Raw genomic sequence first — 25,447 nt, forward strand, 5'->3', positions numbered from 1 at the left:
ACCGTGGCAAGCAGACGGACAGATATCTGACAAAAGCCCTCCTTCTTCTCCATCATGCCTCATGGTCCTGCAGAGCTGCTTTGCAACTACCGGGCGGAAACTGCCGTGATGATTCGCTGGCTGGGCCACATTTCCTTGACAGGACTTTAAGCCCCGCCTTTCCTTAACGAAACGTCAGCGCTCCAATAACGCCATTGGTTCAAATAGCTGTCAATCGATATATACACAACAGCACCGGCGAATAGAGAGAAGGCGGGCTCAAGTAAGAAAATTATAAGGTCATTGGAATTACCAGCGCTACAAGCCATCGTTACAATGAAGCGATAGCAGATAAGAATAAAAAAATGAAATAAAACTCTACAAAGAGCAAAGTCTACAAAAGGAGCCGAGATAAAAGGGGTAAAGGCAGGCGTGCGGCCGTTACACACCGGCGCGTGTGTATCAGCGCAGGTAAACGCGGTGGAGGTTTCGCTTAAGCCGATCAAGGTGGGATCGTACGGAACAGGTTCCCCTTCTGCCATTATACACAGGTTATTGTGACCACGGAGACCAATACTGAGGTATTTCCTGGACCACAGACACCTACATTCCAAATATTTTAACCATTGTCCATTTCCGGAATCTCCTGTATCATTAATCGTCATGGTCGCAGCTGTCAACTGCCAGTTAAAGATGCATTTGCCGATTTTTACAATAACAATAGCATACATTGTGTCCTGGTTATGTTTGCTGATGGATGCGGTATCATAATGTAACAGTTGATTAGCTCATAAGCCAGATAAAGGGACGTAGGATGCCAGATATCCGCACTGGGCTTTTTTTATATAAAACACGCACATCAAATAACGCAGCATAACCGTTAACGTTACTGCCATAGTCCCACTGTATAAACTTGGTCGTATAGACACATGTTATAATGTATAGTCTGACTGCGTGCATTCCTTATAATGTATCTTGTGATTGTAACAGTAGAGTGAAGCTCAGTGTACTGCAGTGCTGTAGTGATGTTCGATTCACCAACGAACTGAATCACTAAAACGGACTGAATTGTTCATTCACGAATCGGTTCTGGAATCAACAACTCACGGACTCATTATTTTGTCCGATTCAGGCTGAGCCCAAAATATCAGAAATACTACTGTTAAAACGTATCGGAATTTTGTTTGCCACTTGATTGTATTGTATGAGTTTTATCTGCGCACATTTGAAACAGAGTTGTTTATAATACATTTATTAAAACAAGCTAAACATTTTCAACTACGAGATAGAAATTTTAGTATTGTCTATTGTAAATGCACGTTATATTTGTGCTCTAACCAGAAATAGGATGGCGTAAGAGAATCGCTGAATCTTTTAAATGAATTGTTCGAAAGAGCCGAATCGCGGAAATGAGTCAGCAGAGTGCTGTACAATCCAATGTGCTCGCTTAGATTTCCGGGCTCAGGCTGGAGCAACGAATCAGGGCTATGCGGTAACCCTCGCATGATGATGATGGGGGCTCTTCTGCATTGTTTTAACATCCATCCGCACTCACAGCAAGTCTATCATCTCTTCTTGCGACAACACACGGCTACAGGATCGAACAGACGTTACCATGCGGGGCGCATCCTTCTCGATAGACAGCCGCGCAATGTTGGATTTCCCTGCTGTATCGAAAACGTATGATGATGACGATGTGTCACCATCATTTCTGTCAGTCATTAGAATGAAAATGTGTGAAATGGCGTATTATCTATAGGTGAATCATACCGGGGTTAGTTGTCACACTTTTACGCCAGTGAGTCCGTTTCTGTATAGAATTATTGAATGACTACAAAGTATTTCACATTTTATTTATTACCACAGTTATACAGTTCATTTAACACACGTTTACCTACAACGGGGTTCATGTTACACTATATAGGGTAAGTTGTCACAATGGATAGAAACTATTTAAAGGGATAGTTCACCCAAACATTTAAATTCTGTCATGAATTACTCACCCCAAACCTGTATGAATGTATTTCTTCTGCTGAACACAAAGGAAGAGATTTGGAAGAATGTTTGTTACCAAGTAGATCTCGGCAGCCATTGACTACCATAGGATACCATTCGCTATATTATAGTTTAGATTCATGCCTGAATGTATTTCAGAGTGGGATTACCAAAATGATATTGTAATTGTCCATCTATGTGTTTGCAAAGACATTTACATGTCAGATGAAAATAACTTGTGATTATCTCCTGTTTTATAAGATACTTTTTTATATATAGACTGTTTTGAACTAGATGTTTGAAACCAACTTACAAAACCACTGCTAAAAAGCATACATTTGTGTAATTGTTCTTTTGACCCAAAATCTTACGGTTAGTGTAATAACGCCCTTGTGACCGCTTTCCTATGTGACAACTAGCAGGTGAAGTGACTGTGGTAATTCAGCAGGTCTGAGCTTCAGCTGCATTCAGACGAGCTGTAGGAAAGGATAGTACAGATCAAATAGCTCTGCCTTCCCGTCCCTCACTGACATTCAATCCACCCTAGTTACTTTACAGGTGTGTTTGTGGAAAAGAAGGCCCAGAAACACATCGATGCATTTTAATATAAAGGAGCATTTTAATGAATTACCATTTTAATTTTTTTTGTCACATTTGTTTGTATCAATTGCACATCAGAGATACAGAAATATAAAAAACAGTCAATTAGGCTTATCCTCCATCATGTGTAACAATAACCTTCATACGCATAATATATAAAACATGACGAACAGCAGCATTTAAATAAGATTTCAATACACATGTTTGATTTACTGTACAAACATGCACTTTTTGAAGCTGAAGTTACTGACTTTTCTCCCAGATCATATGAGTACTCTGAACTGGTATACCTTTAACATACATTTGCACGGTCAAAGATCTTTTTTCTATCTTGCCTTGATATGATTAAGTGTCTTATCATGTTAATCTCAGAATCTGTCAATTTAAAAAAAGTTTTGCATATCAACCATTGTAATTATCAGGTTTATAATAATTATCTTATAACTTTTATCAATGAACAAGGTCTTTTTTTTTTTAAAGACTTGTATCACACAGGCCCAATAAAATGTTAATGCAATAATGCATTGATAAATGATGTTGAAATTGCTAGGTGAGGCTTTCTGAATGACTGTGTTTTGTGTGTGTCAGGATGTTGCGGTTGGCGTGCTCCACAGCCCTTCTCCTCCTTCTCAGGCTGTTCGCCGGCCTGCCCTGGTTCCAGGTCCTGCCATCCATTTTCATTTTCTACCTGGGCTCTGGAGGATGGAAGTCCATCCATGTGTTTTCAAAGACCATATACCGCGATTTGCAGTAAGTATATGTTATATGTATATGTTATTTAGCTTTCTTTTTTATATACTTTATAAAGTATAGATTTTTAATATTTTTTTAATGTACTTTTTCGAAGTCATCAACACTCTGAAATACACATAATCGAAAGTATGGAAATTCTGTAGTGACAAAAAAATGTTAGGTAAATCAATATTATAGATCAATTATATCTTGTTTTAGCCTTCCACACTTTGTCTAGATTACAGCTCTGCATATTCTGGATATTTGAGTTTCAAAACCCTTGCCATATGTCATAGCTCATTGTCTGTCAAATGTATTTTACTGAATTGTAATATTTTTTCTCCTCTGAGAAAAGTTTTTACAAATGTACAGTTAATACAAATTTAGCTTAGGATTTTTAGGAAAAATGGGTCTTAAATTTGCATAAAACGGAAGTCGTGGTAGACCTTTCTTCCATATTGTTACACATATCAAAGCGAGACGGCTTCTCGACCAGGAACAAATGTAGGACTTGATTTTGTCCATGGGGAATTGATTGGATGGTTGTGGTTTGCTATTGGTGGATCTCGTGAGTGACAGGTTATTGTCCCGTCCTTTTGCCAGTAAACACATCCTCAAAGAAGAGAAGAGAGGGAGGGGACATTATTTTGAGTAAAGTTTACAAGGGCACATGAATTTGTATAATAAAAAAAAATATGTGCACGGATAAATCGTTTATAATAAATATGGCAATATTCCATAACAAATAAGAATTGTCCATTTTGATTTCATGGTGACTTTAAATATCTTATTTAGTTTCTATTTTAAATATCACCATAAAAATAGCCAAAAAGAAGCCATCATAGTGTTAAAACAAACAAACTGAGTGAGTTTCAATAAAAGTTAGACACTTGTTGGCTGGTTTTCCTTTACTATCTGGTCCAACTCTTCCATTAAATAAATAGTGGATAAAGAAATCCATACGTAGACGCAGTATGTTTTTATAAAATAATAATAGGAAAATATATATAATGCCAAATTAATCTTAAAAAAGGAAAAACTTAAAATATTTCATTTTGTTCATTAATGTGTTCGCTTTGACAGTCCTAACAGACTTATAAAGAAGTATATAAATGAAATCTGATTTATATCTATAGATGTGGTTTTGTGAATAAAGATCACATAATACATTCTTCTGGGCCCTTTTAATCAGGCTGAACAGTTACTTGCTGAAGGGCGTGTCCACACTTAGTATTTTTGGTTTGATTAAAGTGAACTCTGATGCGATTGTTCTGTTAGTGCGGTTCATTTGATATTGATAAGTGTGAACGCTGCCATCTGAACCCTGGTGCGCTCCAAACTAGCGGACCGAGGCCACTGAAAAGATGGTTCTCGATCCTCTTCCAAACACTGGTTCGAATGAAATATGGACACTACACGGACCAAAGACATGTAAACAAACCAAACACAGGACATGATGTCACGAGATGTGATCCTAAAAAGGACAGAATGCTCAAGCATACCTGTTTTTCCACGTCATAGTCGCAATGTTGTACATCACAGTTCAGTACAGGCATCAGAACCACATCTCCTTGCAGCAGATCTTCATTTGTCTGTGTGAAGGAGCGGTTCCTGCCGCTGTTTTGACTCGATTACACATTTTATAAGCTCTTCACGAGTTCTCAGCTGGTCAAAATACCATCATATGTAGGCTTCGCACATACATACCCCAGAACTAAATGTTTTTAGTTTTTTTTTTGGTCCGGACCAAACAAACCATGCAAACCAAACTACAAATGTGAACACACCCTAAAAGAAGTTCCTCAACAAATACCACCGCACATTCCTGTATTATGAGCTATGCGTTTGTTAAGAGGAACAAGTGGTTGAAGTGGGTTTCTGGGTTGTTCCAGTCAGGTTTAGCCTGTTTTTCCTGATTTTACTCTTCAAGATTTTGAAATGTGAATTGAGTAATCTGAAGTTTGATTGCTAAGTATGTTAAGACTTTGAGGAGGGTTTTTTTTTTTTCCAACTCTAAACTTCTGTGTTTGAATAGCAAACAAAGCAAAATCTTTGCAAACATCACAGTTTTGTTGCTGGTTGTAGCAAGTGCATGGGGGTTATGGAGTTCAGTTCCACTTCAGGTCCTGGAGGTGTGGGTTTATCGTTTCAAACAGCACAGATTACTGGGCCTGGATTGGACGACTGAAGCTTTTAGGATAGCCGTTAATGGATGTAAGAACTCTTATGGGACAAGGATCACTGCTTTTAGCAGTGTGACAGTGTTTTGTGTGCTCAAACACACACAAACTCTTTCCTGCCACTTACAGATTTGTTGTTTGTCACTTAAGCAAGAAGTTGATGAGACCAGAATCGCCACCATTATAATTAAACAGATGATTATATGCATTAAGCATATTCGAATGATTTCTGAAAAATTATGTGACGCTGAAGATAATAATAATGCTCTAAATTCAGCTTTGATTACAAGAATAAATTAAATATATTCAAATGGAAAACAGTTATTTTAAATTGTATTATTACTTCACAATATTACTGTTTTTAGTGTATTTTTGATCAAATGAATGCAACCTTGGTGAGCAGAAGAGACAAAACATGAAATAAATCCTAATTATTCCAAACTTTTAAAGTAGTGTACCTATTTTAAATCAAGAGTTCACCCAAAACTCAAAGGAGATGTTTAAAAGAATGTCCAGATACCATTTGCCCAGAATAAAACCTCATAATCATAATTTTTTTGTGTTCTTTTACAGTGCCGCCAGTGTGTTGCTGAGGGTAAAGCTGAATGTCAAAAAGCACCTACGTGAGCGCAACACCATTCCCAAACTTTTTGCCAAGTCCGTCAAGAAATACGGGGACAAGACGGCTCTGATTTTCGAAGGAACGGGCGAGAAATGGAGCTTCAAGGAGCTTGACGATTACTCTAACCGTGTGGCTAACTTTCTTCTCCTGACGGGCTTCAAGGAAGGGGATGTGGTGGCTCTGTTCATGGAGAACCGCTCTCAGTATGTGGGGCTCTGGCTGGGCATGGCGAAGATCGGAGTGGAGGCAGCACTCATCAACTTCAACCTGAGGCTGGAGGCTCTGGTTCACTGTGTCAACATCTCCAGCGCCAAAGCGGTGGTGTTCGGCAGTGAGCTAACAGATGGTGAGAAGTGATTCGAGAGTTATCAGAGATGAGGAAACTTCTCATAATTTATAGCAGTTAAGCCACAGTCAAGCTATGCCTTTGATAAAGTAGTTACCTACGCATGCTGCTACTAACAAAATGTAGCTAACTGCATTTGGTTGTTAGGGAGACCTTTGCGAATCATTTGTTTCGAATCAGTGATTTATGGCACATAAGTTCACCCAAAAATGAAAATTCTGTTACTCACTCATTCATCTTCGGAACAAAAATTAAGATATTTTTGATGAAATCCAAGAGCTTTCTGACCCCACATAGACTGCAACGATCACCACTTTCAAAGCCCAGAATGGTAGTAAAGACATTGTTTAAATAGTCCATGTGACTACAGGGATTCAACCTTAATTTTATGAGGGGACAAGAATAATTTTTCACAACCCAACCAAATACAGATACAAGCTACAAATACTCACAACGCAACCAAATATAGAAACGTGCTGCAAATACAACACAACCAAATACGCTACAAATACTCAGGATACAACCAAATACAGATATGCATTACAAATACTCACAATGCAGCCAAATACAGATACGCGATTCAAATACTCACACACAACCAAATACAGAAACGAGCTGCAAATACTCACAATGCAACCAAATATAGAAACGTGCCGCAAATACAACACAACCAAATACAGAAATGCGCTACAAATACTCACAATGCAACCTAATACAGATACACATTACAAATACTCACAATGCAAACAAATACAGATACACAATGCAAATACTCACACACAACCAAATACAGAAACGAGCTGCAAATACTCACAACGCAACCAAATATAGAAAGGTGCTGCAAATACAACACAACCAAATACAGAAACGCACTACAAATACTCACAATGGGCCTCATTCATGAAACGTTCGTAAATATATGAGCAAATTATGAGTAATTTGCGTGTAAAATGGACCTTTACGAAAACTATCCTCCAGATTCACAAACGCTTCGTATAACACTGATTCGGTAGTTAAACCTGTGTATATTAATGAATTCCAAACATTCGTAAATAGGACGCGCGTGCACCCTCCTTCATAATTAGCATAATCCCGCCCATGAGTTACAACTGCAAATTACGTGTCCAGGTACGCTGTGGAATCTTCTGGACTTCTTTCTCAGGTTTGGCTCCAGTATATTGCATAAATGCTAAAGAGACCAATTGGCCATATGCCTGGCAATAAATATTAAATTATCATGTGTCCATCAAAGCATTTTTAGCCAGCTAAAAAGGCTTGGTGCTCTTCTGAAAAGGGCCAGCTGGTGGTGCTTGAAAGCGCTTTGCAAGGGCAGCGTTTTTTCATCTGAGATACTTTGATTGCTTTGAATATGATACAGAATATCCATGGCAGTAACGTGTTACTAGTATCTAATTTTTTAGAATATTACTGAATATAAAAAATGCAGTAAAAAGCAGTATTAACTTTTCCATTATTGTTGTTCAGTTGGTGTACAAGTGGGATGATTGGTCGGTGTAGTTTTTGTCCTGCCCCTCCTCCACTGTGATTGGATGGTCTGGTAAAAAGTGACAGTGACTATTACCCAACGTTGAAAAAAAACGTTCAATCAACTCTTGAAATATTATTATGGTACATAGTGCATCAGAATGCAATGTCGTCAGTTTGCCTAAAATAGAACATAGAACGTTCAAATGTTTTACGCACCATTTACATGTGGTAGGGAGCAGGTGTAAATTTATTTCGTACCAACTAACATTTTGAAAATACGAAAATGTTCGTGAATCCGAAAATTTACGTCAGAGCGGCAGCGGCTTTACGAATGATTTACACACAAATTCCTTCTGCTCGTGTTTCATGAATGAGGCCCAATGCAACTAAATACATACGCATTACAAATACTCACAACGCAACCAAATACAGATACACGATGCAAATACTCACAGCGCATTAAGCGCAACCAAATACAGAAACGAGCTGCAAATATTCACAATGCAGCCAAATATAGATGTGCATTACAAATACTCACAATGCATCAAATACGGAAACAAGCTGCAAATATTCAACCAAATACAGATACGCATTACAAATACTCACAATGCAACCAAATACAGATTCACGATGCAAATATTCACAGCGCAACCAAATACAGAAACCAGCTGCAAATATTCACAATGCAGCCAAATATAGATATGCATTACAAATATTCACAACGCAGCCAAATACAGAAACGTGCTACAAAAACCCACAATGCAGCCAAATACAGAAACGTGCTGCAAATACTCATAACCCAACCAAATACAGAAACGTGCTGCAAATACTCATAACCCAACCAAATACAGAAACGTGCTGCAAATACTCATAACCCAAACAAATACAGAAACGTGCTGCAAATACTCATAACCCAACCAAATACAGAAACGTGCTGCAAATACTCATAACCCAAACAAATACAGAAACGTGCTGCAAATACTCATAACCCAACCAAATACAGAAACGTGCTGCAAATACTCATAACCCAAACAAATACAGAAACGTGCTGCAAATACTCATAACCCAAACAAATACAGAAACATGCTGCAAATACTCACAATGCAGACAAATACAGAAACGTGCTGCAAATACTCATAACCCAAACAAATACAGAAACGTGCTGCAAATACTCACAATGCAGACAAATACAGAAACGTGCTGCAAATACTCATAACCCAACCAAATACAGAAACGTGCTGCAAATACTCACAATGCAGACAAATACAGAAACGTGCTGCAAATACTCACAATGCAGACAAATACAGAAACGTGCTGCAAATACTCATAACCCAACCAAATACAGAAACGTGCTGCAAATACTCACAATGCAGACAAATACAGAAACGTGCTGCAAATACTCACAATGCAGACAAATACAGAAACGTGCTGCAAATACTCACAATGCAGACAAATACAGAAACGTGCTGCAAATACTCACAATGCAGACAAATACAGAAACGTGCTGCAAATACTCACAATGCAGACAAATACAGAAACGTGCTGCAAATGGCACCGAAATGGTGCTAGGACCCCCAACAAATGACGAACCTGGCTGGGACTGCTTATTGTTCAATGTCTACGTACTGGTCAGTGGTGTCATCGATGACCTGAAAAGTGAGGTTTATTTTAACATCCTGATTGTATGTTTGGTTGTGAGTATTTGCAACACATTTCTGTATTTAGTTGCATTGTGAGTATTTGCAGCACGTGTGTTGTCAAACTGATGGTGTTTGACAACTGAAGCCACTGTTATATCCTGTTCATGTAGAAATATGTCACATTACAAATCAGTATAAATCAGTGGTACTTAAGAAAAGAAATTGGGTTGGTGACATCATTCGAAAATATGTTTTGGAAGTAGAACAAGTTAATACATTTTGTCTAAATAAATGTCTTTGTATTTATTTATGACGTGCACTGATGCATCTTGCACGATAATACCTAGAATCTGTTAAATATTGTCAGTTTTGATTTCGTGTTGACTTTAGGCATGAGGCTTGTATTTTATGAATAAGATTTGTTGCCTCAATATAGTATCGGTTAAGGCAGCAGTTCAGAAGTGTTGCAAGCGAAAGTGACACACTACAAGAAGCAAATAAGGAAGTGGCACTTGGGCAAAGATTAGTGTGTGTACTCTAGAGAAACAATGAATGAGTCGCCTAGAATACAGATTTATCATGGGCAGAGGTCACCGCGTGTAGCTCATAGTGAAAGAACGTCATTACACCAAAGAGGATTCGTACCAGAGGTCACGAAAGGCAGTGAAATCTTAATGAAATCCAGTTTCCTAGTTGTCTCTTAAGTAATTGAAAAACTGACTCATAAAGCATGCCATGTTGATTCAGCTTTGTTTCTTATTGATTTCACATTTGCTTGTCCTGTGCTTTCTCTGAAGAATTTTCTTGGCTCATTTTGTTGCTTTATTTGCATCTGTGATGGTTACTTCACCTGTTTCTCTCGCTCTTTAAATGTCTCAGCGATGTGTGAGGTGCACAGCTCCATGGGAAAGACTGTTAAGCTGTTATGCTCTGGAGAATGGGACCCTAAGCGAGTTCCTGAAGGGACGGAGCATCTAGAGCCGCTGCTGGAGGCGACGCCTACAAACCAGCCCATACAACCAGATCGCAGCTTCACAGGCAAGAAAATCAAACGTAGACTTGCCGACATTTAAGGCCTTAAAAAACAATCAAAAATATACATGCTAAAAAGAACCTGCATCACTGTGAACTCCTGTTCATTGGAATAGGGCCACCCTGTCTGACATGTTTTATTGCAAATGTATCTTTTTTTTTTTAAGTTCAAAGCTTATTTTTCTCCATATGCTGAATGTTATACAGTATATATTGGTCACAAATTGAAAATTCGTTCCCATGACTTATTAATTCCCTCCTTTTAGTAAACCATGGCCATGGATACTAATTTGTTCCCTCGTTTTGATTTAAAGGTCCCATGGCATGGCATTTTTCTATTATTTTATAATGTTTCCTGGGGTGTACTTATATTGTTAGTATGATTTTTACATCAAAAAATGTCATAATTTAGAAATAAAAGGCATTTTTTCTATACTGATGTTTGCCCTGTGGCTGAATGCCCTGTTTCAAGGGGCGTGTCTGCTGTGAGACTTCAGTGAAAACATCCACTGTTGTGATTGGCTGACATTTTTGCATTTGAAATGAGTGTTAGATTATGTTGCGGAGGGGGCGTGGTTTAGCGAGGCACTGCACGCACTGCATGTATGAGAGAGAGACTGATTGTACACTAGTGAACCACGGAGAGCTGGAGGAAGTTTTATTGTAACAGACTTCATTGTAATATATCTTATTATTTTGTTTTTGTGTAAATTTTTGACATTTCTGTGCATTTAAATAGGTTTTAGGTCTGTATTATCTGTGTAAATAAGTAGGGACTTTTATTTTGACAGTAGTATGTTTGTGTATTTCGCTGTATTATTATTGCTAATGCTATGGAGAGAGAGTTTGTGTAAGAGGTGTTTATGTGCACTTCTTTGTTTTTTGTTCAGCTCTTACGGTGATTTTTGGAGATAAACGGTTTCAATAAACTCCTGAAACATCAGTAAAGTCTAGCCATCATTCGGACGGGGTCCGCTACATTTATTGTACTGAGTTGTTGAGAGCGCTATGCTGTTAGCGCGAGCTTATTTTTATCTGAGAGGCAAGTGTGCAAGCTTTTGGGCAACAAGTGTGCAGATACACTCGCGATATGTGATTGACAGCTCCGGACATTATAAAGAATGTTATTTGATCACTCTCTGTAGTTTAATCACTAAAAAAACGGATTTGTTTCATGCTACTAACAGAAACGATCGTTTTAGTCACTGGCTTGATTCACTGATGCACTACGCTTAGGGCATCAAGACGGCGATCATCAAACGATCTAGAAAGAAAGTCTGAGTGAACTTGAATGATTAGCTACACATCAGAAATCACTGATCACAGATCAGGCATTAATGAACACTGTTACTCACTGTTTGTCGCGGTGCTGTCGAATCCATATCGTAAAGTCTGTTTGTAAAGCCTGTGCTGACATAAACTGAATCCATTTTCTCCGAGTGCTCTGGGCGGGCAAAGCAGAGGAAGGGGGAGGTAACCTTTCCTGGTATGACGTCATAACAGGAAAATTCCAGATCAGTTTTCTCAAAGGCAGAGAAAAACAGCCAGAAATCGGTTTACACCCATCAAAATTTCTAGCCACTTGGGGACAATATACAGGCTAGGGGAACTCATATTAATGTTAAAAAACTCATAAAATGAAAATTTCATACCATGGGACCTTTAACTATAACAAGGGAACAAAATATTACAACTTGGCCACCATTTAGTAAAACGAGGCAATGAATTCTAAATTCTTGACAACAATTTATCTAAAACAAGGGAACAAATGTATAAAACACAGGAATTTTTATTTTATTTTTTATTTTACACAAAGCTAGCACAAACCTTGCTTGATTTATTTAAATACTATCCTCCCATAAATGATGTGTCTGAAAAGGAAACTCCTACAAATACATATGCAATAAGTGGCCGTTTCATTGATTTTTTTTTTATTGCGTGTCTTTAGAAAATACTGACTAGTTGTTGATGTTGTTTTTTTATGGCAAAAGAGTGTTTGCTCTGGTTTAAGCTGGTTGTAAATCTGGTCCATAAATCACATTACCAACTAGATGTTTAATGATTTTTTTCTGCTTCTTTGCTTCTAGATCGTCTTTTTTACATTTACACGTCGGGAACAACTGGGATGCCAAAAGCTGCGATCGTTGTACATAGCCGGTAAGTGTGTGACGGTGTTCATTTTCTCCATTTCTCACAGTCTTTCGTTCCTTGCTTTCTCTCTTATTTTTTTTCTCAATGAATCAAGCTCCCTATTTTTCACCCCGTCTTTCCTGCATTCTTCCCTCAGGTATTACCGCATGGCTGCCTTGGTGTACTATGGTTTCAGAATGAAGTCTGAGGATGTGCTTTATGACTGCTTACCACTTTACCACTCAGCAGGTACATCACTGAACACAGGTTGCTCTACACGTTCATGATATGTGCATTTCCTGTCACATTCTGGTTCAGGCTACTTCCTGTGCGAGTTTTGTGGCTTGTTTTGATGGATGTCTACATAAGACCCTCGAGTCCAATGCTGTTTTGAAAAAAATATCTTGGTTTGTTTTATACTTTATTGGTTTAACCAACTTCAATGGGTCAATAACAATAATCAATTACAAACATCAATTTGATCAATAGGTTTATTCTGATGTCAGAGTTGTTCTCTGTGGCAGGAAACATAGTGGGAGTTGGACAGTGCCTGATCCATGGAATGACTGTAGTGATCAGGAAGAAGTTTAGTGCATCAAAGTTCTGGGATGACTGTATCAAATACAACTGCACGGTGAGTAATGGAATATATGTATTATTATGGAATATACAAGAATTCATTTTGCCTATAGTTTTTATAGCAAATTACAGCAAAGATGTATTAAATTGATCAAAAGTGACAGTAAAGACATGTATAAGGTTACAAAATTTTTGAATAAAATTGTGTATTTTAACTTTATATTCATCAAATAATCCAATAAAATATGAAGCAGCAGAACTGTTTTCAACATTGATAATAATCAGAAATGTTTTGAACAAATATTACAATAGAAAACAGCTATTTGAAAATTTGAATAATCTTACACTATTACTGTTATTACTGTATGTATTTGATCAAATTAAAGCAGCATTGGTGAGCAGAAGAGACTTCTTTAAACAAAAAAATCATATTGATCTCAAACGATAGTTTATAAAAAAATTAGCTATCTGTGAATTTTTAATTTTCTCAGATTTGTTTTTTTTTTTTGTATAGATTAATTTTTTAGGATGAAGACTAAGAATATGTTATGAAAAATTATATTTAATATTTATTAACATTTACATATTTACAACATTTACAACATTTACATTTACATTGGTTATATAGCAATACGTGATAATATACAGCAGTATTCCATTATATACATTTCTTCTTTTTGAGTGAGTACGCAAATCAATTATTGAATCAGTGTTTTGAATCAGACCGTTTAAAACAACTGATTCACAGAAATTTATGGAACTTATCTAGAGCAGCACATTTCTGGATAAATTGAGAACAATTTTTTTTTTTTTTTTTTAATGATTCTGAATAGACAACTAAACAAAAGAACATTACCACTCACTCATAAAGACTTCATTGTTTCATTACTGGATGAGTCAGTTTTTTAACAAATTATTAATGATTCAATGACAAATACATTTATTAACAATCACTTGTCGCCACCTACACCTGCTGTGACAATGTAATGGATACCACCTTTATTTGAAGTGCCAAGTTTCTTTCAAGGGTGATTTACTCTATTTTGATCACTACCGTAGATATCAGTGATAATCACAGAGAAAAAAGGTGTCAAAATTGTACCTTTAGGGGTACAACAGCTTGTCACTGAGGAAGTACCCTTAAAAGAACTAAAAAAGGTTCTTAGTAGTACCTTAAAGCTACACTGTGTGATATTTTCCCCCATCTATCGGTGAAAAGGTATGTGACCATCCAGTGAATATTAGTTTCTGTTCCTCTCAATTCCGATTTCGTTTTAACTCCTAAGGTGGCCAATTTAGTCCAAGATTAACATGGCTTCCAGTTCGACTTCGTGCACATTCGACACGGTGCCATCAAGTGTTAAAACGCGAAAGGCGAAGCTTGAATTTACGGGTATGTCCCTCTTTGGCTAATGTACTTTCAAGATGGAGGGGCAACATGGCGACCCGCATTCGAACCCCTCACCCGTATGTATTTTCAATGGCATATTATAAACTTACGAGAATACTTTATTACTTGAAAGAAGTAAATATACATTAATGAGCACATATATTTTTGAAAGAACTAAGTGTTTTTAGCTAAGAATAAACTAAAAAAGTTACACAGTGTAGCTTTAAGGTACATATTTGTACTCTAAGGTACTAATATGCACCTTTTAGGAGTAAAAAGGGTACAAAGATGTCATTTTAAGGGTACTGCCACAGCGACAAACTGTTGTACCCCTAAAGGTACAATTTTGACACCATTTTTCTCTGTGTTCTGTGATAATCTGAATAATTGTAACACATAAATAATGATGTGTGGTTACAAAAAAGACCTGTGAAGCGGTTTCATACCTGCTCTCTCTGGATCAGCGGCAGCACCAACACAGATTTGAATATTCATGATCGTAGCCTAGGGCTAGGTTACTTCAAGTCAAAGGTTTAATAAAGCCAGTTTGACAAAGGTTAGACAAAGCCCAATCATTGTCATTTAGGGAAAAGATTGGATGGGTGTTGTGATCTTTAAACGATTAATCGTGCCGATTACACAAGTTTTGCTCACACTTATGAGTCATAACATAACACAAGAAATTGGCCAGTCCTCCAGACAAGGTCTTTCGTGGCTAAATAGAGCAGAGCAATAAAATAATTGCAATGTTCATGATTTTGCATGATTTATATGGCAAACAAAATCACATTCAATATATTGTGCATTCGGTAAATATACGAAGGACTTCCAGACCTCAGCTGAAATGTTATAGCTGTATTTTTGCTAATTTTTGTATTACATGGAAATCGAGTTTTTAAAAAACTATTTTTTTGGTCTCAGATTGTGCAGTACATTGGTGAGATCTGCCGCTATCTGCTGAACCAGCCAAAGAAGGACACAGAGCACCAACACATGGTCCGCATGGCCCTCGGTAACGGTCTTCGCCAGTCCATCTGGGAGGAATTCACCAACCGCTTCAACATACCACAGATCGCAGAGTTCTACGGCGCCACAGAGTGCAACTGTAGCTTGGGCAACTTTGACAACAAGGTCTGTCCACTTTAGACTAAGTGTCTGTAAACTGCCTTTATGAGTAGCACACACTTGTAAACCTAAACAATAGTGGATAATGCATGTATATAAGGATATATAAGGTTTTAGTGGTTGCAGCAATTAGTGTTGTATATTACCATACATTTTACAAGGCCATCTACAATATGTTCAGTAATCAAGCACAGGTGGTTTTGGGCCATTTAAGGTGCTGACAGAAAATGCACCTAGCTGAGACTAGGTTGATTTTGCTCAATACAGTATTTAGAGTGTGAGGTGATTGTAACAAACATATGATGTTTTGACTGCAGACGGGTGCCTGTGGGTTCAATAGCCGGATCCTGCCCTACGTCTACCCCATCCGCTTAGTCAAAGTGGACGAGGAGACCATGGAGCTTATCAGAGGACCCGATGGAGTCTGTATACCATGTGGTCCAGGTACAGTACTTGCTCACATTCACCAGGTTGGATCCCCTTTTGCCTTCAGAACTGCCTTAATTCTTCATGGATTAGATTCAACAAGGTGCTGGAAACATTCCTCAGAGGTTTCGGTCCATATTGACATTATAGCGTCAAGCAGTTGCTGCAGATTTGTTTGCTGCACATCCATGATGTGAATCTCCCATTCCACCTCATCCCAAAAGTGCTCTATTGGACTGAGATCTGGTGACTGTGGAGGCCAATTGAGTATAGAGAACTCATTGTCATGTTGAAAAAACGTTTGAGATGATTTGAGCTCTGTGACATGCCACGTTATCCTGCTGGAAGTAGCCATCAGAAGATGGGAACACTGTGGTCATAAAGGGGTGGACATGGTTAGCAGCAATACTCAGGTAGTCTGTGGAATTTAAGCAATGCTTATTTGGTAAAAGGGGCTCAAAATGTGCCAAAATATTTCCTCCACACTATTACTGTACACCACTATCAGCCTGAACTGTTGATACAAGGCAGGACGGATCCATTCTTTCATCTGGTTTACGCCAAATTCTGACCCTACCATCTGAATGTTGCGGCAGAAATCGAGACTCATTAAACCAGGCAACGTTTTTCCGATCTTTTTTTTTGTCCATTTTGGTGAGCCCGTGTGAATTGAAGTCTCAGTTTCCTGTTCTTAGCTGACAGGAGTGGCACTGGTGTATCTTCTGCTGCTGTTGCTCATCTGCTTCAAGGTTTGGTGTTGTGCGTTCAGAGATGCTCTTCTGCATGCCTTGGTTGTAGCGAGTGGTTATTTTAGTTACTGTTGCCTTTCTATCAGCTGAGCCAGTCTGGTCATTCTCCTCTAATCTCTGGCAGTTCTGTGAACGAAAATGCCTCGTTGATGCCACTCACTGGATATTTTCTCTTTTTCTGACCATTTTCTATAAACCCTAGAGATAGTTGTGCATGAAAATCCCAGTACATCAGCGGCTTCTAAAATTCTCAGACCAGCCCGTCTGGCACAAACGACCATGCCACGTTCAAAGTCACTTAAATGACCTCTCTTCCCCATTCTGATGCTCCGTTTGACTTCAGCTGATCGTCTTGACCATGTCTACATGCCTAAATGCAGGCGACAACACCGGCAACTGAAATCGACTGTACCAACAAAAACCTGGTACACTCTGCTTAATACACAAACAGGGGAATCCGCAACGGCACACAAACATTTTTAAATATTAAAAATAAAATGATTCCACTCTGGAGAAGCGTTCAATCTTTCCGTTCACAAATTCCACCATGTAAATAGCGAATCCGCGATGGTGCAAGCGTAACTGGCTTTTAAAGGGAATGGGAGATGAGACTGATTGCTTTATTGCATGTTACGCCTAAAACACACCCATGACTCATTTAGAGACTAGGTACAACCCTTTTGGACCATGCGCCTACGCGCAGCCAATTTTTTCCGTCGTTAAACTAGCAAAAGTGGATTCGGACATGCCCTAAGTGCACCTGCGCCATGTGCTTTAGACCATGCACTGAGATTGTTAAAATAGGGCCCAAAAACTCATCTGCCCTTTGCCTATAATTAAAAATGCCAAATATTAACTAATATACAGGTCTTAATATATATTGGTCAACCACTAGATGCAAAAAATATATAATTTAATGTCCATTTCCTTACTCTGTTTCTCAGGAGAACCTGGTCAGTTGGTTGGCCGAATCATTCAGAATGACCCCCTCAGGCGATTTGATGGCTACGTCAACCAATCAGCCACTAATAAGAAGGTTTCCCACGATGTCTTCAAAAAGGGAGATAGCGCATATCTGTCAGGTATTGTATTTTGAAACACTTTACACAAGCACACTCTTACTTGCAGCTAGATAATATAAGTGGTTTGCTTCTCCTCTCTCAGGGGACGTGCTGGTGATGGACGACTATGGCTACATGTATTTCAAAGACCGCACAGGAGACACATACCGCTGGAAAGGAGAGAACGTCTCCACCACCGAGGTGGAGGGAACGCTGAGCCGCCTTCTGGACATGAAAGATGTAGTGGTGTATGGAGTGGAGGTGCCAGGTAATAGCACATTTCTCTAGCTCTTCTGTTTGTGTTTGTTCCGTCTTTCCATCAATGACATTTCATCCTGTTTAAGAAAATCTCTGCTAAAGTATGCAAATCACTGTGCAGCACCTTAGAGGTCAACTGTTAACCTTAGTTTGCTCATCAGGGACTATATCTTCAAGCGGATGGGAAAATTTTGCACCAGGTCCCCATTGGTCCTTAAATAATATTAAAGATTTAAAAAATAATAAAGTAATATAATTATTTATACTTGACCTTTTCTTTAAAAAAATGGTTTAAAGGCTGAAATGTATTTGCCAATTAAATAAATGCACATGATACGATTTAAGATTTAAGTTGAAATAATCTTGTGACAATAAAGAGAGCATCTCTAAAGAAAGGGTTTTTGCTGTGAACTGTGCCTTTAAGTGTTTTGAAGTAAACATGAATCATCGGGTGCACAGCTAGTCTGTGGAGAGGAGAATAATTAATTTGAACAAAGCTGACTGCAGCAGCTCCTGAAGGATTCTGGGAATGCACAGCCAAACAAAGTCTCCTCTTGGCCTGGCTCTGGTTTTGCTTACACTAGATCTATAAAGGAACAGCAGCAGAGTGCAGAATATAGCTCGGTACATTTGAGACTGCCCGCTGAAAAATACTGTACACTCTCACCTTCAAAACCGGGTCATCAGCAGATCTGAAATTGTGGGTCTACAACATGTAGAGTGTATGTGTACATCATACGCTGATAATCATCCAAATGTTTTACGAGTCTAAGTGGAAATCGATGAACCAACGATGCAAAAAAAAAAAAAATTGAGATTTTTTTTTTTACTTTTAGCATGAACAGAAACACATAAGACTGCAAATATTGAAAAAGCTGACAGAACAACAGGAAAACGGGCAAAAACTTAGCTGTGTTAGTCTGGTTTTACTTAAAATCCCACTGAACTGCTAACAAAGTAAATTGGGTCGATTTCATGGTGACTTTAAACTGTTTTTATTAGGGGAAAGTTAATTTTTAACATGCATTATTTAAGTAGGATCGTCTATTCTATTCTGTTCAATGACTTTTTGTGGGCAAAATCTAGTCATTAAAAATGGCAATACACATGATTGGGTATTTCACATAAAAATTTTCCCCACCCAGATTTCACGACAGGGTCAAGTGAATTCACTGCGTTGACCAACAGAAAGCTGCTGTTTGAAAAAGAGCAGTTTATACAAATGTATAGTGTAGCGCCTCTCGTGGCAGTGCTGAGAATGCATCGAATCTTGGTGTTGCATAATGAATTGCTTGTAACAAGAGATAACACCCTTTATAATAAACAAACCTATTTTCTTAGGAGTAGCAGTTCAGTAATGTAACACCACTGGTTCTCTTCCTGTCTGCGGTCTTTCATAGATCCCTGTCCTTGGACAACTGACATATAACCCGGCCAGACAATGAACTCCTTAGTTTATTTGAATCTACAGTGGTTCCGTGTCTCTTATGCTTATAGGCACTGCTTATGCAGTTCATCTGCCTCTGAGGTTTATTAAAGAATGGGAGGTTGCCTTTGTGTGATGCTTATGGACGTTTCTTCTCAGGTGCCGAAGGCAAAGCAGGGATGGCGGCCATAGCAGACCCGGACCACAGCACAGACCTGGCGAAGTTTAGCAGGGACCTGGAGAAAGCCCTGCCACCCTATGCCCGGCCCGTGTTTCTGCGCTTCCTACCAGAAGTGAACAAAACAGGTGAGATATGGCACATCTGATCTCAGCCTCAGACAGCCCACAGACTGCTAACGGACCCATGTCTGATGAATATTGTGTACTAAAGCCGGATGCACACTGCGATTTTGGCCATGATTTTGCCGTCTGAGACAAATTTTGCAAATCCTAAAAGATTCCTCTCATCCTAGGCTAAAATCTGCAAGTTTGACATGTTCACCGGCAGCCGATTAATGACCGCTGCGATCAAATTTGACGAAATTCTGGCAGTGTCAGAAGATTTGGCGCACAATCCTGCAGTGCGACTTCTTTTACAATGAATGTCAAATTATCTTCGTTTTTCAAGACAAACTATGACCAAAATGAGCGCTTGAGATTTCTTTGTAGCCACCATTTCAAACCTGTGTGTAATGCACCTCACTGTCTCCAAACGCGTCATTGATGATATAAAACTCTGGATGAGTTTTCTTTGACTATTGTACAGTCTGAAATTAATGACAACTTAGATCTTACAGTGTGACATGGAACCCAAAATGTGAATATTCATTATTGGTGCTTTCCATTTCACCTGTTAAATATAATCAGAATTCCTGTGGGTCCTTAAAATGTCTCAAATTTAAGGTCATAAAAAGTCTTAAATATTATTTTAGAATGCTTTACATTTGCAGACAGAAAAAACAGGTATCGCGATGTGATTTATTAAACTTCACAAGGCTATGATTTAATGAAATAAATGTGAGCGCTGCACATTCAAAGTAAAATCGCTGCACTGTTGCACGTTCTGCAGGCTCACGGTTTCAGATTAGTTTCCAATCAATGAATACTGTGCAGTGTGCATTTATGCCAAGCAATTTGACAGTGTTAATGTTGTGGTGTTTATACTGTAATATGTTGTTGACCAGTCATTCGCAAACTGTGGTCCGCGAGGGTACTGCAGGTGGTCCGTGGAAAGGCAAAATAAAATAAAATATTTTTTTACCTTCATTTTTCTAGGAAATTCCCCCCAAAAAATAAAAAGTAAAAAGAATATGTAGGCCTATATTGATATAACATTTGTATTAAATTACTAAAATAGGCTAGTGGCACTCAGCAGTGACGTTCAAGTTCAGTGCTGTTATGGATTGGTGGATAGTTCAAGTTCAGTGCTGTTATGGATCGGTGGATAGCAACAGGTTCTCTGAAGAGAAAAGAGACCGAGGCAGAAGTTACAAAAAATGAACAGATTGACAGTGAGTCGGATGCATCTATGAGCCAGATTCTATGAGCATCTATGAGCCAGAATAAATAAATTAAATATGTGGCAGCCGTTGTGTGCAGTAAACTTTCTTTTAACAAGCCTGTTGTACTGATGTGATGACTAGTTATAGTTTTACTTTTAGTACTAGTTAGCCTATTTAGGGGTGCCGATTAATTCAGGTAGGACTGTGTGTAGACATATTTTATTATGTGTGTTATGAGGTGGTCCGCAAAATTTTTTGATTACAAATAGTGGTCCACACACACAAAAAGTTTGAAAACCTCTGTTGTAGACGATTATAAGAGTGCATATTTTACATATTCGTTTTTTAATGAGCTGTTGGAAGTAGGAAAGCATATAGTTCTGGTGTATTTCGAGCTTATTTAAAAGTAAAATATTTTTTTTTCCCCTTTTTCTGGATATTATTGGCATTTTGGTTACACAGCAAACTGTATACGCCATTTTAATTCCACCCTGTCATAGAGGAATGAAAGATTAAGAACATTATTCAGTATATAGAGTTTTTTTATAGAGTTTTTATGAACATGGAACATTTTATTAATAAAAAATGATTTTAAAAAAAACACACTCAACACAAGGGACAATACAGCATAAACCGTAATAACGCAAACCAGCAATGGGTTTCTATTACAATATGTACTTTGGGAGTGCAAACTAACAATACAATGTAATTGATATTAACAATATACTTGTGCTGTAAAGTATAGTGAGCATTAAAATATACCCTGATCAAGCAGTTTGATCCTCCTCTGTTATATTGTTAAAATCACCATGTTCAAAAAATACTAAGGAGGGGCTCCAGACTCTTTTAAATTAGCTTCTTTACCCTTAAGAATATGCAAATATAGATTTTAGGCAAGGCAAGTTTATTTTCAAGTTGGCACCTGTTTTAAATATATTATTATTATATATCCGCAAACTCCATTATCTATCTACCTCTAATTCATATGTATTGATATACTGATTGATATATAATTGACATATCCTGTTTATATATCATGAATACAATACATCCTGTTTAATTAAGTAAGAGATATTTATTTTGAGATTGTATCTGTTGGTTCTGCCTCGACAAACGTGCAGTTTTAAAGTTTAATTTTAAAAACTCTGGCCTTTCATAAAGTCTAACCTTCCATCAATATCCAAAGGTTGAACTTTTTGTACTGTACTCAATCTTTTTTTATATAGACCCTTAACTTGACATGCGGGACAGTGCAGATGATTGAGCCCAGTTATATTGCACCTTCTGCCCATTTCAGGGAAGCCTTACTCTGACATGTTCCAGATTTCATTAAATTTTACAATTGGGGATGATATACAGTCTAGGGCTCTAACAAAATCTAAAGTTTGAACATTTTGTACTGTACCAAAAATGATTAATGGACCCTTTAACTTGATATATGGGGTAATACAGATAACTGAGCCAAAAGATATGCATAGTATAAAATTCTAAGTATTTTGTTTTCTTTCAGGGACTTTCAAATTCCAGAAGACAGACATGCGACGGGAGGGATTCGACCCCATTGCTGTCTCTGACAAACTCTACTTCCTGGACTGCACAAAGGGACAATATGTGGAGCTGAATGTAGAGCTCCATCGCAACATCGTCTCGGGAAAGCAGAAATTATGAGACTACTGCCAACCTCCACCCATTCCCTCAACACTCCGCCTTCAACAGCCCTCAAGCCCCACCCCCCTCATCACCCCGCCCCTCGTTACCTCAGCAAACACAGTGAGGGGCCGCAGGAACGCTTTCTGGCCACATATTCAAGTCCCCATTCATTCATTCATTCATTCATTCATTCATTCTCATAGCCCACCTCTCTTAAAACTGAGATGGGACTGAGGTGGTGTTCAGCCATCTTGAAGACACAATAAAAATGAAAAATACGAAAAATTAAGCAATTTAGCAAACAAGAATACAAAAAACAAACAGCAAGGAAAGGCACACGGACCAAATACACGTCTGTCAAATGGTAAAGCTTTCCCTTTGCCTCAGCTGCACAATGCTCGCCTGGCTACAGGATTCGGGACTGACACATGTTCATTTTGACGGATCTGACAAGCGACTGCCATCGTAAATGCGCCCTCAAGCCCTGACCAAACCATGTGGATCGACGTGCAATACAAACCCAGCACTGGCTGCGCACTTGTCAGCTGCCATGACTTGATCAATGCTGTTTATTTAAATGTGTGCACCAAATATATTTAAGTTGTAGAATAGCTCATCATCTATGAATCTATATGCTGCATTGAAGACGTCCATGATCGCACTGCTACTATGTCCATTTTACCTCTCCAGACGTTTAGTGTGCAGCGTCCATCATGAAAGCTGATTTCCGCTAATGTCTAGACCGAACAGCCCGGGGCGACATTGTGCAGAGTGGGCTTCACGGGTTCGCTTCGTTTTGCTAGACGTGACGAGCGTTCAGATTCTGGCGAGGACCTCCTGGACTCTCTACAGGACACTATAGTGGACTTGGCATAGAGGTGAATGAAAGTAGTATACTACTCTGGTGCTAAAGAGTGAACATCCTCCCCATCTGCAAAGTGGCGCCAGACCTAAAAACCGTCTTTGCTTCTTGACATGTAGAGAACGGAAGGGGAGTAGAATGAAGGGAAAGTGATGTAGGCTATCTGTCATCTGGGTTTTAGTTTTTCTTTCAGCAGCATGAATGATTGATGCAAACAGAGCACTGTGCCTTACTGTCAGGTCACCACATAGTGTTATTGCCCTTGTCCTGTATCATTACACTAACTGACCCTGGACGTCTCCACTTCTCTTAAACGGCTAGTTTATTTTCTAGACCTAGCTTGAACTCCCCTCGCATAAAAAATTCCCATCATGCAAAGTGTCCAGCACTACATCTATGGGCAAATCCTTTCCCTTCCATGTGTATTCTGCACCATCATCTCTTGCGAACTTTCCTGTTCTTCTTCGCCCACTGACAGCTGATTATTTATTTATATCGTAGCAAGTATTTAAATGTGTGTGTGCACGTGTGATGAGATGATTTTGTGACCGCACTTGATTTTCTCCAGTCACTGTTTTGGGCACTATACATTAACGTATGGCACAGATGTGGGAAAACATAGAACTGTGTTGACATTTTATATAGACGAGTCTCATGAGGAACATCCTTCACCAAAAAAAAAAAAAAAAAAAGATTTATATTTTGCATAAAAATAATGAAGCCTATTTTACGTTTTTCCATTATTTATTAAAAGTTTTTTTCATTACCTATTTCCATCACTGTAGCCCATAAAATCTCATTCTCGTTACCATAATGGCAAAAATCGAATTCACGTTACCGTAAAGACAATAAAAATCTCATTTTTAATTTACCGTAACGAAAAAAATTATTATTAGTCTCATTACCGAAATGACAATAAAAATCTCATTCTAATTTACCGTAACAAAAAAAAATCTTATTAGAAGTCTCATTCTCATTACTGTAATGACAATAATCAAATTCGTATTATCGTAATGACAATAAAGTCTCATTCTCATTACCATAATGACAAAAAACCGAATTCACATTACTGTGAATTAATGACAAAACAACATTCTCCTTATCGGAATGACAATAACATCTCGTTCTCATTACCGTAATGACAAAAAAAATTAAATGCATTACCGTAATGGCAGTATAATCTCATTCTCATTAGCATGATAAAAAAACGAAATTGAATTACCGTAATGACAAAAAATCGTATCGTAATAATAACTTCTCATTCACATTACCATAATGACCAAAAAAAATTGAATTTACATAAAAAATATTCTCGTAATGAAAAAAAATATTGTTCTTGTCAGGACCTTTTAATCATTAGAATTAGCATAAATTAAATTCAGTACAATAATGTAAAAATGCCTTCATTTTTTTTATTCATTCAAAATCCATTTTTCTTTTGGGAGGAAGTGTCACATAAGCTGTACAGCTCATTTTGTCTTCAAATTATACTTCTAGCCAAGGGGCGCAGCAGTGATGTCATTGGTTAGTCAGCCAATCAGATGCAGTTGTCTCCATCAATATTCTTTTCCTTTTTTTGTCTTGTTGTTTGTCCTTTCCTTTATTACTTGGATTTTTAAAACAAATAATAATTTTGTAAAAGAATGATGTGTAATGATTTGTTATGGGTTGAGCT

General features: G+C 38.1%; 1 protein-coding gene across 1 annotated transcript; it reads left to right on the forward strand.

Moving 5' to 3' along the window:
- The first annotated feature begins 223 nt into the window (after positions 1-223).
- Positions 224-24,713, forward strand: slc27a4 (solute carrier family 27 member 4). Its single transcript, XM_079804600.1, has 13 exons — positions 224-560; positions 3,163-3,324; positions 6,060-6,454; positions 10,462-10,620; positions 12,702-12,771; positions 12,902-12,993; positions 13,269-13,378; positions 15,635-15,844; positions 16,156-16,282; positions 17,958-18,095; positions 18,178-18,342; positions 19,918-20,064; positions 22,771-24,713. The coding sequence occupies exons 2-13, from the start codon at positions 3,164-3,166 to the stop codon at positions 22,926-22,928; spliced, it is 1,932 nt and encodes a 643-aa protein (XP_079660726.1). The 5' UTR covers positions 224-560; position 3,163; the 3' UTR covers positions 22,929-24,713.
- The last annotated feature ends 734 nt before the right edge of the window (positions 24,714-25,447 follow it).

This window comes from Gobio gobio, assembly GCF_949357685.1.
Source record: "Gobio gobio genome assembly, chromosome: 22".
NCBI classification, from domain to species: Eukaryota; Metazoa; Chordata; class Actinopteri; order Cypriniformes; family Gobionidae; genus Gobio; species Gobio gobio.

What these genes read in the sequence shown, in the direction of transcription:
- slc27a4 (XM_079804600.1), top strand. Translation starts at nt 3,164, where the DNA reads ATGTTGCGGTTGGCGTGCTCCACAGCCCTTCTCCTCCTTCTCAGGCTG. An exon ending in ACCACTTTACCACTCAGCAG is followed by an intron (nt 12,994 to 13,268) that starts GTACATCACTGA and finishes TCTCTGTGGCAG; the next exon opens with GAAACATAGTGGGAGTTGGA. An exon ending in CTGTATACCATGTGGTCCAG is followed by an intron (nt 16,283 to 17,957) that starts GTACAGTACTTG and finishes TCTGTTTCTCAG; the next exon opens with GAGAACCTGGTCAGTTGGTT.